General features: G+C 36.0%; 1 protein-coding gene across 1 annotated transcript; it reads left to right on the plus strand.

Annotated features, from left to right (window-relative positions):
- Positions 1-2,203: 2,203 nt before the first annotated feature.
- Positions 2,204-12,602, plus strand: LOC149786842 (con-Ins Im2-like). Its single transcript, XM_089975987.1, has 3 exons — positions 2,204-2,212; positions 9,384-9,612; positions 12,433-12,602. Exons 1-3 carry the CDS (start codon positions 2,204-2,206, stop codon positions 12,600-12,602), a joined length of 408 nt encoding a protein of 135 aa, XP_089832113.1.
- Positions 12,603-13,201: the final 599 nt, after the last annotated feature.

Raw genomic sequence — 13,201 nt, forward strand, 5'->3', positions numbered from 1 at the left:
AACTCAATATTGTATAAGATTGTACAAGTATGAAATCAGAAAATTAAACTCAGTATGTTATAAGATTGTACTAGTATGAAATCAGAAAATTAAATTATTCCGTTCGAAGTGATATAGCTTCTTTCCAATCATATTTTTCTTTAAATCTAGTTGTAAATTCGCTAATAAAAGAAAATATATGTCTGTCTGTCTTTCTCATTTCGTTTACCTACAGCTTGATACATTTGCTGCTTCCCTGCAAAAGCCTTTTACTTGTATCTTATCTTCACCCTTAGAAATGAGGAGAAAGCAGTATCATACAGGAATGTTAACACTGAACCAGTCAAGCAATGTCCAGACTTGGTGGGTTTGCTTTCGCGTTGGGGCATTGCGATATCAATCGGGGGTTTCCAATTTCTTGCATGTAACATTCCAGTTACGTAAGTTGGAAATGCCTAACCGCCCAGCTTATACGTTGCTTACACGTTGAGAAATACGGAGCGGCCTCTTGGCGCCACCTGTGAAACCAAAATACAGACATTTTTATCACCAAACCAGTCGAGTAATGACCTAGGGCGTATTTTTTGGCCCTGTGACCAAAGAATCGATTCACCTTTATTGTATTATTCAGGTGTGTTGGTAACCTTAGTTATGATTAAAGGAAACAGATTTATGTTTAGAATTCAGGTGAAACGAAGTCACAAAATCATCAGAGGGATCGTCAAAGTCGAACCATAGGTATAATCACAATCGCTAAACCTAGATGTGGCCGGTAAACGTTATCTCGGTGGTATTGCAATGACTATCGAGAATTTTCTACCTCTGTCATGTACAAGGGGCCCTGGTTTTACGATCCATTTATACAAATGACAATGCTTCATCGCAGTATTTAAACAGACTCATCTTGTGTGACAATGCTTCTTCTTGGATAGTGGTCACTCCGTCTTTATTCATATTTTTATTTATTTCTCCATTACAATTACTAAATATTTACAAACTGCTGATGTGCATAAATATTGCTTCCACTTCTTCATCTAACCCCCACCTACCATCGTCTGCATAAGAAAAGGTTTACCTTTTACGCAAAAATTGAAGCATTTTAGAAACTATTTGCCTAAGACAAAAACCAAGATATTGTCCAAAATCAAGTTCGTTCTTTATATAAAACAATTAATCTTGTCTTGGCTTAAAGTTATTTATATTCTCTGTTTTAGATTTCCTTGAGTGACTATGTTGGTTATCTCCCACAGTTGCCCTATCGCAGAATGTTGGCCAAAATCAAACACTATGATTGCTGACCATCGTGGACAGTATAGGTATTTGAGCCTTATCAGATGTACAATTGAAAGCTTGGCAGATGTTGTGTAATGTGTTTAAATAATTTTCTTTATAAAAATTAAGGTTCATTCTAGTTCCTATGGATGACATATCGGGTCTGATTTTGTATGATGTTGACTGCTAATCTGTAGGCGGGTTTATCGATGGTCTGGCAACATATTAATTAACTCATGTAACGTAGTACTGTGCAATCACTGGCGTCAAAACCGTTCTATTGGTCGCAGGTAAGAAGATAAGGAGGTGCTAACTAAGGCCGATTGACATGGTGGAATTATTTATTATTGAGAGTACAAAGGATCGTATGGACGAATCAGTTTGATAGCAATAGTGACGTTTCCCAACGCGTGCAAGCAGGTGTGAGATTACAAGTGAAAGGGGGATATTGTGTGATTTATTTCCTCTCGTACTGCAAACCGCGTGCCTACCTAGCAACCCAGCTATCATTCTTGCATCCTTCTTTTTGCGAGCGGCGGCTGTGTGAGACCGAGAGTGCTGGAGGTATGTATACAAATAATCAGGAGACGGGAACGGGGATAAAGAACGCTCTAAAAATGTTTAAAATACGGGACAAAGATTGCTAAATTTTAACATCCTATAGTTTAATGACGTTATTTGTCGGATATATATGATAGGACCATCAGAATTGTATACAACATCTCCATTGCAATTCGTATATAGAGAGTATACTTCTGGCATGATATGTCGTTACTACCTTGCATATTTACGAGAAATACTGATTATCATTTTTGTTTTCAGCTATAATCATTTAATATTGCCAAATGTACAATATTCTCGAATAACAAATTAGAATATATTCCAATTCGAAATATTTCTTGTATAGTCGTCATTCCTGATTTAAGCAGCGAACATCTGGTTTTCTTGCATGATGGAAAAGGTGAGTCCACCACAAAAAAGATGAAGTCATGCTTGTAATTGCTTTTGAAGTTTTTTTATCGCACTTTGAACGCATTTTGGGCTATGTCATTCCAAAGAAGTCGTAGTTAGGTTGAGCTGAGTAACACGATTATTTTTTTTTAACATACCGCGATACGAACCACTGTTTAACCCATTCATATATAGGACCAACAATTGAATGTTCTGGTGCAGGAGCGTTTGTCTTTTTTTTTTTTTTTTTTTTTTGAAATTTCCATCTGTCAATAACAGGAAAAATATCTTGCTCTGATTTATAGAAAAACAACACCATATTATATCCATTATATTATTTGAACAAAACTGATTACCTTGAGATAAAAGAAAAGAAAACATCTCCGCTCCAAAGAAAATCGCAGCCCCTCCCTTTTCCTAAAAATACCTGAGTAGTTTGCTATGTGAATGCTGATTGTTGTATAAATTGTAATCTAAAAACTGTAACTATAGTGGGATGATTCAGCTTACACTACAGCTGACACCCTGTAAAAGATGTGATCAAAAATTGTAATTATAGTGGGATGATTCTGTTCTTGTAATCTTAAGATAGTTTGCAACCGTACCAAGGAATACCCGTACCTTAACACTTAACAAATAATTAAAACATGACATTTCTTTTCAATCCGAATTTTTCCAATAGTTTAGATTGTCACGAATACCTTTGACAACATCCCATTTGGCCACCACGTGACACGTGTCAAACGTGATGAAAGGATCATAATTATTATTTTTAATATTCAAAATTAATTTGTGAAAGTTAAATCTGTTTTGTAAATTTAAATATCTTTTAAAATTAATTTGTCCTGAAAATGAAAACATGCTGCTAATGTAATTACATTTTAACAAGATTATTCGGGAATTTCCGTACATTACTTGCTGATGGAAACTACCGAAGTACCGGTACAGTTTTAAAATACAGTTGTATGTACCACAGGAATAAAATATAGCGGTCAACCGGTATACCGTTAATACCAAGCACCTATAGTCAGTTAAGTGTCTCGCCCAGGACACACCGAGACAGCTGTTTCGGGCTCGAATAGGTAGGCAAGGAACCCGCGACCATTGGATCAAGAGTCTGACGCTGTAATAAACGAACTACTGCGGTTGGTGTAGGTAAACAAAAAAATGTGTGCATCATTCAGATCGTTCTACACGGGGAATAAAAGCTCGTCGAAAGAATAACACTTTTCGTGTAAATGAAAATTGAAAAGTAGGGCACGTTTATAACGTCATCTACAACATTAGGCCATAACCACCCAACTTCTATTAAGTTCTGCATGAATGTTACACATATTGAAATGTCGTGGCCGATGAAATGATGAATATGATCATTAAATTGCTGACTTTGCTAACCATTATTTCGTCACTTGTCTTTGTCGACGTCGTTATCATTGTTGGTAGTTAGGATGAGTAATTGTGGTAAGAGTTGCATCAGTAGCAGTAGTAAACGTGTCATGAGTAGCATCAGTAGTCGTACTAACTGTGTGATGAATAACATCAGTAGTCGTTGTTACTGCGTTATGAGCAGCATCAGTTGTCGTTGTTATTGTGTTATGAATAGCAATAATAGTTAGTGTTAGTGTGTTATGAATAGCATTAGTAGTCTACTATGTTATGAGTAGCATTAGTCGTATTGTGCTATGAGTATCATTAGTAGTCGTAGTAATTGTGTTATGAGTATCATCAATAGCCGTTGTTATTGTGTCATGAGTAGCATCAAGAGTCATACTAATTGTGTTATGAATAACATTAATAGTCAGTGTTATTGTGTTATGAGTAGTATTAGTAGTCGTAGTAATTGTGTTATGAGTAGTATTAGCAGTCGTAGTAATTGTGTTATGAGTAGCATTAGTAGTCGTAGTTATTGCGTTATGGGTATCATTAATAGTCGTTATTATTGTGTTATGAGTAGCATCAATAGTCATAGTAATTGAGTTATGAATAGCATTAGTAGTCGTACTATGTTATGAGTAGCATTAGTCGTATTGTGCTATGAGTATCATTAGTAGTCGTAGTAATTGTGTTATGAGTATCATCAATAGCCGTTGTTATTGTGTCATGAGTAGCATCAAGAGTCATACTAATTGTGTTATGAATAACATTAATAGTCAGTGTTATTGTGTTATGAGTAGTATTAGTAGTCGTAGTAATTGTGTTATGAGTAGCATTAGCAGTCGTAGTAATTGTGTTATGAGTAGCATTAGTAGTCGTAGTTATTGCGTTATGGGTATCATTAATAGTCGTTATTATTGTGTTATGAGTAGCATCAAGAGTCATACTAATTGTGTTATGAATAACATTAATAGTCAGTGTTATTGTGTTATGAGTAGTATTAGTAGTCGTAGTAATTGTGTTATGAGTAGTATTAGCAGTCGTAGTAATTGTGTTATGAGTAGCATTAGTAGTCGTAGTTATTGCGTTATGGGTATCATTAATAGTCGTTATTATTGTGTTATGAGTAGCATCAATAGTCATAGTAATTGAGTTATGAATAGCATTAGTAGTCGTACTATGTTATGAGTAGCATTAGTCGTATTGTGTTAAGAGTAGCATTAGTAGTCGTAGTAATTGTGTTATGAGTAGAATCAATAGTCGTTGTTATTGTGTTATGAGTAACATCAGTAGTCGTAGTAACTGTGTTATGAGTGACATCAATAGTCGTAGTAATTGTGTTATGAATTGTATTAATAATAATAATAATAATAATAATGAGGACTTTGTATAGCGCATAATCTTCAGAAGCTCTAAGCGCTTTACAACATTAGACAACACCTATAAGATAAAAAAACATATAATGATATGATTACAAAAACAATCACCATGAAATTAGAAAACATTAAAAAAACATGCTGAGAATATTTAAGGTAGGAAACATTATTAGGTCTTTAAGTTTGTTCTTGCAGTCGAAATAAGTGAGTTTTTAGAGCCCTCTTGAATGTGATTACTGTATCTTTGTGTCTAAGTTCAGTGGACAATTCATTCCACGTTGCTGGGCCCTGGTATGCAAAAGAACGCTGACCATATGACTTTGTTTTCCTAGTGGGAATAATGAGTATACGATTGTCAGAAGAGGAGCGTAAGTATCTTGCTGGTGTATACACATCGGTGAGATCGGATAGGTATGTTGGACTAGAGTCCGACAGTGAAACGTAGCACAGAGAACAAATTTTGTGTTTGATTCTGGATAGAATGGATAGCCAGTGTAGGGTACAGAGTAGCGGGGAGGTGTGCTCTGGTCGTGGTACTCTAAGTATGATCCGAGCAGCTGTGTTTTGAACTTTTTGAAGTTTCTGGAGCATATATTGAGACGAACCAGACAGAACTGAGTTACAATAGTAGCCGTCGTTATTGTGTTATGAATAGCATTAGTAGTCGTACTGTGTTATGAGTAGCATCAGTAGTCGTAGTAATTGTGTTATGAGTAGAATCAATAGTCGTTGTTATTGTGTTATGAGTAACATGAGTAGTCGTAGTAATTGTGTTATGAATAGTATTAGTAGTCGTCGTTACTGTGTTATGAATAGCATTAGTAGTCGTATTAATTGTGTTGTGAATAGCATCAGTAGTTGTGGTGATTGTGTTATGAGTAGCATTAGTAGTCGTATTAATTGTGTAGTGAATAGCATCCGTAGTCGTAGTGACTGTTTTATGAATAGCATCAGAAGTCGTTGTGATTGTGTTATGAGTAGCATCACTAGTCGTTATTATTGTGTTGCGAATAACAACGGTAGTTGTAGTGATTGTGTTATGAGTAGCATTATTAGTTGTATTAATTGTGTAGTGAATAACATCAGTGGTCATATAAATTATGCTATTATGTGGACCAGTAGTCATAGTTCTTGTGTTATGAGTAGCATCAGTAGTCGTAGTGATTGTGTTATTAGTAGCATTAGTAGTCATAGTAATTGTGAGTATCCTCAGTAGTCGTAGTAATTGTGTAAGTAAAATAAAAAATGCATGTAATATAAGTCTCAGAAGAGTTCAGGTCCATAAAATCATTGTTCATTACAATGTGTACTTCGGCCATATGACTTCAAGTGAGAGTTTCAAAAACTATATATTGTAATATATTCCAGCTGTAGGCACCCATTTTTTTCATTGTGATAAGCAACTGAACGAAACGATGTTTATTTTTTAAAGCTGTTTTAACAGCCCCTATGCATTTACAGGAGTAAACGCACCAGTGTTTTCGCACCACAGTGGTCAGGTATTTAGACCATACTGTCGATGGATGCCCAGGATGGTACTGGCGAATAACCTTAGCGTTACAAGTACATGTTGAAGAGATCAATTCAAAAGTGTATGCCAATATTTTGAAGGCTAGAACTCTCTACATCAAAGTCAAAGGCATATCTGACCATCCAGTTGTTGGCAGAAAGGCAATTGAGAAGGCATGTATCGCAATTACTTTTCTTATTTCCTCTACAGCACAAAACACCGCAACTAAACCATGCGTGCCATTGCCATACCGTACTGTTCCTAATACATACTGCCTTCTATTCGATGTTGCTGGAACACGCTTCCTTTGAGATCCCATAATTATCTGTGACCATTGACAATACGTAGCCTATCCGCCAGGGGTAATGTGCGTAAGATATGATCTGACGCAATTGTTTATGTTAATATGTGCCAGTACTTACGGTCTGTCAGATGTAATTATATTTCTTAAATTTGTGTAAATAGTAGATACGCTCAAGGCATGGCGTATGACTACATTCATTTCAGTGCTTAGAAATATAAAGGTAGTTTAAATAATTTATGCATTTGTGACAAATGTTTCCTTTTTTTTAAATTGTTTAAATAGTGTTTGTAGTTTTTCGAACGTTTTCTCTAAATAGCTTACAAAAAAAGAAATATCTTAGAATTTCACATTCAATGCCTTAATTGATCAACTCTAACAAGCAAATTACTGGTCCTTATTATTGAGTTCAAGTTAAATTGTACCTTAGAGGTAAGTGCTATACGACATGAATTATGTAGTCCTACCTACCGGTTCTTGACCATACTGAAACTGTTTTCAAAAATTGAAGAGTCGTTATCAACAGAGGAGATCTACATATATTACATACTTTTAAGAAAGTGACAGGTGTAAGTTATTTGCATATGCAACGCTAACAGTGGATAGAATGCTTGCATACTTCTATACTACTTTCATGTACTGCCGCCGATTCGACAGAAAATATTATCTGTTGTGTTTTATGTGCAGCGTTGGATTTTTTGTTCGATTCCCACCATGCAAAGTAATATAAATACAACGTTTGGAACAATAATTCATCCACTCATAATAAGCGCGAACATCTTCCTCAACACCACATTCCAATACCAATGTGTCCTTCGATATAATAAAACTGAAAGGGTAAACGTGAGAGGGCCAATCATTGCGCTGGACAACTCTACACTACCACCCATCCTATGATTACTTATTTAATCTTCACTGCCAAAGAGCTTCAACTAATTTAACTTACTTACTGTCGAACACTATATATCTCTGTATGTTCCGAATACACTATATAAATTTCATAAAGAACACTTTATACGTTACTGTTCAGATAAGTATCTGATAAGCAAATTTCACATTTGTACTCAACCCAATTTATACACAGTTCTTAAAATTTGTTCATGTGAAATGCTTTCTTCCCATGCCTTTTTTTTGTGGACTATATTTATATTTGCAGTTATACCCTATGATAAACTTAAGCATAGCGAAGGTGGATGGGATGATTAAACTCAAAATCACGAAAATAGTGTTTAAATAAATGCTTAAGAATGCAATGAGAATTGAATATGATGGAAACGAAAACGTATTTTTCCAATTCAAAATGTTCTGACCGGGCATCTTTGTCTTGGACACAACCCAGACCCTGTCTGTACTGCATGCTTAGTTAATGAGTGGAGTCATGTTTGTCACCTGTTGCGTATTTTAAGGAACCTTTCAGCATTGAATCATAAGATGATGTAATATGTCAATAGCTTAAGGGATCTCTTCAGGTGGAACCCTTGCATGTCCTCAACTCAAACCTATTCCAGATGCCGAACTGTAAACAGTTCTATGTGTATACACCTGTGGGAGGTCAAATTCACCTGTGTTAGGAAGTATATTTGTTAAAAGAAACACCTTTTGATAAATTAAATGCAGACGAAAATAGTTAAAAAGGTTAGTGTAATAAAACATTTCAGATTTTCTTCGTTAGTTATGTATACCTATTTGTCCAAATCATTGGGGGGGGGGGGGACGCGCGGGACCTGTTGTGAGAACGGCATTTGGAAACAAAGTTAGAAACAAGTGTTATATGATACTGAACTTAAAAAAATTTCTTCCATCGCTTTAAAATTACTTTCTCTCTCTATATATGTGGTTTTTTTTTTTTTTTAAATTAATAATGCGCGAAGCCCGATTCCCTCCAATCGGCCCAAGGCCGGCCTTGAAAACAATAGCTGGTGTTACTCGGGCGCTCCCGGCCAAATTCTTTGACACGGATGTAACTGCTTTGGACAAGGTTCCATAGCTTGTAGACAGGGAGTATACACTGAAGAACGAACAGTGCACCATCAGATTCAGACATGTAATGGGCAAAACATGTCTTTATAACCTTACAACCAATATCTTAGTGGTAATACATTGCAAGAAACATTGAAACTGTTGTTTAGTGCTTAACTTTTGTCCAGGTGTATATTCTAAGCTAGAAGATGACGAACAAGATGAGCAGTTGTGAACATTTCCATGAAGCTGGGTGATCATTGTGGTCAGCATGCCTTTGAAATTTTTTTAATTGGTGATTTCTTCTCAATACTTGTGCTCACACTGCCTGTTTTTAAACTCTGAAGTTTACGTGCCGTTGAACGCCTCTATTTATTTTAAGAAATATACTTCGTGATATTTGATGCATTATTGTTTAGTTTAAGGTTCATTGTGTCAGAATAAATAGTATAAGCGGTCTTCAAACGGTTGTTACACTTGAAAAATATTCCCGCGGGTACGTGCATTTTTGTTTTGTGCTTACCAAAAACCTTGCATAATCTAAATAATAATAATAATAATAATAATAATAATAATAACTAAATTCCAAGAGATCGAGAAGATGTAGGGTGAAGCCAACAATTATTTTATGTGAAATTAATTTTTAGTATGCCTATTTCAGGGCCTTATGAAAATGCTGAGGACATTGCTCGTGATCTGTTTTTTCAATGCTGGGTTTTATTCCGTGTTTGCGGCCCTCGAGCGTTCATGCTCGTCCTGGACTGTCAGCCGTGGACCTGACCCCAGGGGAATCTGCGGCCGGAGGTTAGACGAAACTGTCAAGTTACTTTGCGGTACATTTGGATACAATGGTCGACCTAGCTATTACAAAAAGAAACGAGAAGCAGAAGGTACGTACGAGTAGGGGTACAGAAATGCACGAATAGACCGGAAGGACTCAAACAGCCATTTAACGGATTACGGTGGGCCGCTGACAATCATATTGCCAGCAACGTGTTGACTCGATCTACGGTTTGACTATCAAAACATTTTGTTTATTTTCTTTTAGTTTATTTATTTTATGAACTTCAGGAAGTTCTATTCTTGGGATTGGTTACAATATTAAGAAGCGATGTTTTATCGTTGTTCCGATTTTTGGACTTTAAAATGTTCATTTCCTTATGATAGAACTCAAAGAGAGAGAGAGAGAGAGAGAGAGAGAGAGAGAGAGAGAGAGTCAGACTGACTGACAGACAGAGTAAGAGATCCGTGTGCTTAATCATGGTACAAAAAAGAAGATGCTACCAATATGGACGAGAGTAAAATATTTAATTTAAACCGAGGTTTTTTATTTTAAAAAATTATTAAAAAATTTATCAGATTAATCCATATGAAAATTTATTTCCTTTCACGCTTATAGCTGGATATAGATGTGAACGTCTGTGCAAAGAATGAACCAATATAAAAATTATGTTGAATATGTCTCGCCTGCTTGGTCTGTACAGTACATAATCCAAACACTTGGCACAGCACGTTTGGCGTGAAAAGTTGGGTTTGGCATGAATTGTCCGCTATTACAACCACAATTTTTTTTTTATGGATGACTACATAAGTGATAAATATGACATTGCATGACCATGAAGTGTCTAGCATACATTGCCTTAGCAATTAAGATCGCTGAGCATAACAAACAACAATATAGAGAGAGAGAGAGAGAGAGAGAGAGAGAGAGAGAGAGAGAGAGAGAGAGAGAGAAAGAGAGAGAGACAAAGTTAAAGCGTAATCTGTCACTCGGCAACGATTCCATCCCGTCTAAGACAGAAGTCAATAGTTTTATATTACTACGGTACTTATTATTCAATGTCGAAGCTTCAAAAAACACAAATCCATGAACTAACAGAAAATTGTATCACAAATAATTCAGTACATACAATTATATACCTAACACATTAAAAAAAATTAGTTTGTTGAAGCACGTTTATTGTAGAGACCATTTATAATTTTTTGTGTGCGAAATGCTTTGAAGTGAACGAAGGAAAGAGTCTGAAACCTCGTGTTCAAAGATTTTTCCGAAATAATTCGGCAAGTACTTGCGCACAACAAACCGTGTACGATTGTTTAGTCGTGTATGATCAGGTGGCTAGATACATAAATAAATCACACATTCTTAAAAATAAAAACCGTTCCTTAAGTGTGCAATGTGCGATTCTGGTTGATCAGTATGGAGGACGTCACAAAATGGCACGCCTCTAACCAGCTAAAACCAAACAAAATCCTATCGGAATATATGATTTAAAACTACTAATTATGCAACGTAAACTACACTCAGACATTAGAATTTCAAGTGTTGCTTGAGGCATGTGGGCTTTAATTCTTCCTTCGTGCACCTACGTAACGTTCTGATCAGATCAAGCTGTGAACGATCGCTGTATTTAGATGTACATCTGGAATGTTTAGCAATCGTTATCATTCATTTATCACAAAACTGTGACATTTACCTTTTCATTCATTAAAAGACCCAATTTAAGCAGGTATATAGCGCACTTGGGACATATTTTTCTCATCATCGATACCGTTTCTCTTATAATATGTTTGCAGACGATTATGTTGTCTCTTGCACATGAACTTGACAGCTAGCTGATAAGCCATGGAAATTTGCCTGAAGTCTAAAAGGACGAGGTCTAAAACTTATGCGGCATTCGTCCAAAGAAAGCACAAAACTGTAACACTGAGACGACACACGTTTAGTATATTATGTATAAAATGATTAATAATTTTCGAAATAAGCCGGACCAGTTATGGATGTTTCCTCGCTAAGGTAGAAAATATCACTATTTTTCTCAGAAATGGCATCCAGAGAAATAGACCGATATATGTGAACTGATAATCACATGGTCTCTAAAATTGCATATATATATATATATATATATATATATATATATATATATATATATATATATATATATATATATATATAGAGAGAGAGAGAGAGAGAGAGAGAGAGAGAGAGAGAGAGAACACACATGCCTCAGGTGTGATTAGAATAACTTTGCCTCTTTGTTAGAGACTCTGAGTTAGTTGTAGTGATACTTCTTAAGTTGGATGAATTTTGGGTTGACGGTCAACAGGCAATATGTGCGAAGAAGGACTTCTCATAAAATAATAGTTTTTTGGGGGGTGGGGGAGAACACTTGAGGAATTTTCCACAAGCAATGGCGTATCGGTACTTATAATTTGTAATGTTATTCCTGATATTTTGTAATAAAAGAATTGAAGAAATCATTATGTTTCAATAGCATGAAACGATTGCCTACCTTGCTCTTAGCGAGGACACGTCATCCAGTCATAGTGACGTTTATAAAATCATTATGACGTCATGAAAACCACTTAATTGAGGGAATTGCAAAAAGGCCATTATCTACATCAGAGATTTTCTAGCATGCGATGAATAGACCGAGGACCTTCCAGTTGAGAAATATATATGCAAACTAACAGTCATATAGTTTTTAACTTTTTATATAAATAAAGAGGGAAAAGGAGGGACGGAGATACTTACGCAAACTGATAGTAACATTACTTATAACTTGATGTATGTTTAGAGACGGAAACAGATAAGTGAACTCTAATAGTCACTTGGTGTGTGTGTGTGTGTGTGTTTGTGTGTGGGTGTGGGTGTGTGGGTGTGTGTGTGTTAGATTGATAGAATACAAATTATAATTTTTTTTTTTCAGGCCAAGACTTGCATGGTTTGGAAAGATTTATATTAAGACGAGAAGAAGCCCATTCGTATCTTGTAAAACGGTCAAATTTCTATCAACAAGGCATAGCGTGCGAATGCTGTTACCATCGATGCCTTATAGGAGAGCTTTTGCAGTACTGTAATGGCAGGGACTTTTCCTGATTCAAACGAGCTAATTTTTTTTTAATGAGAAAAAGCATTATTTGGACCAGATAGGTGGCGTTTGAATCTGGAAGAAATCAACATAATCTCAAGAATGCAGTATGGAAAATGTTCCAGACTCTAGCAAAGGCTATCTGGTCCATAGCATCTAAATCTTACGAAGGTGAGACAAATAATCGTAAAGTTGTAGTCCATCCCTAACCACCAACGCTAGTATTGATAGACACTACTGACGGAGTTCACAAATTACTGTAAAATAAAATATCAACCCGCAGAAGGGGTGTGGGCCAGGCGTATTACCCGCCTAATTGGTCAAACATTTGATCGTTTCAATTAGCCTACTGATAACTGCAGTTTTCCAGAAAAAACGCTTAACATGTAGGGCCGTACCTGACAATTGGAAGTCAGCCAGCATACAACCATCTCGAAAAAGGGTGACTGCTTAGATGCCAGTAACTACCCACGTCACTGACCAGCCTCTGCCATACAATCCCCAGCAATGCCATGAAAGATATCAAGGATCATCAGATGCTGACAAGATTATCAACACAGGTTCAAGACAATATGAAGTTGCTACACCCAGATTATACCCCTTCTGG

The sequence above is a fragment of the Sinohyriopsis cumingii genome, chromosome 12 (assembly GCF_028554795.1).
Source record: "Sinohyriopsis cumingii isolate HCF-2022 chromosome 12, ASM2855479v2, whole genome shotgun sequence".
NCBI classification, from domain to species: Eukaryota; Metazoa; Mollusca; class Bivalvia; order Unionida; family Unionidae; genus Sinohyriopsis; species Sinohyriopsis cumingii.

Excerpts from the sequence above, each read along its gene's own strand:
- LOC149786842 (XM_089975987.1), top strand. Across the intron at positions 9,613-12,432 it reads AAAGAAACGAGAAGCAGAAG|GCCAAGACTTGCATGGTTTG; the intron begins GTACGTACGAGT and ends TTTTTTTTTCAG.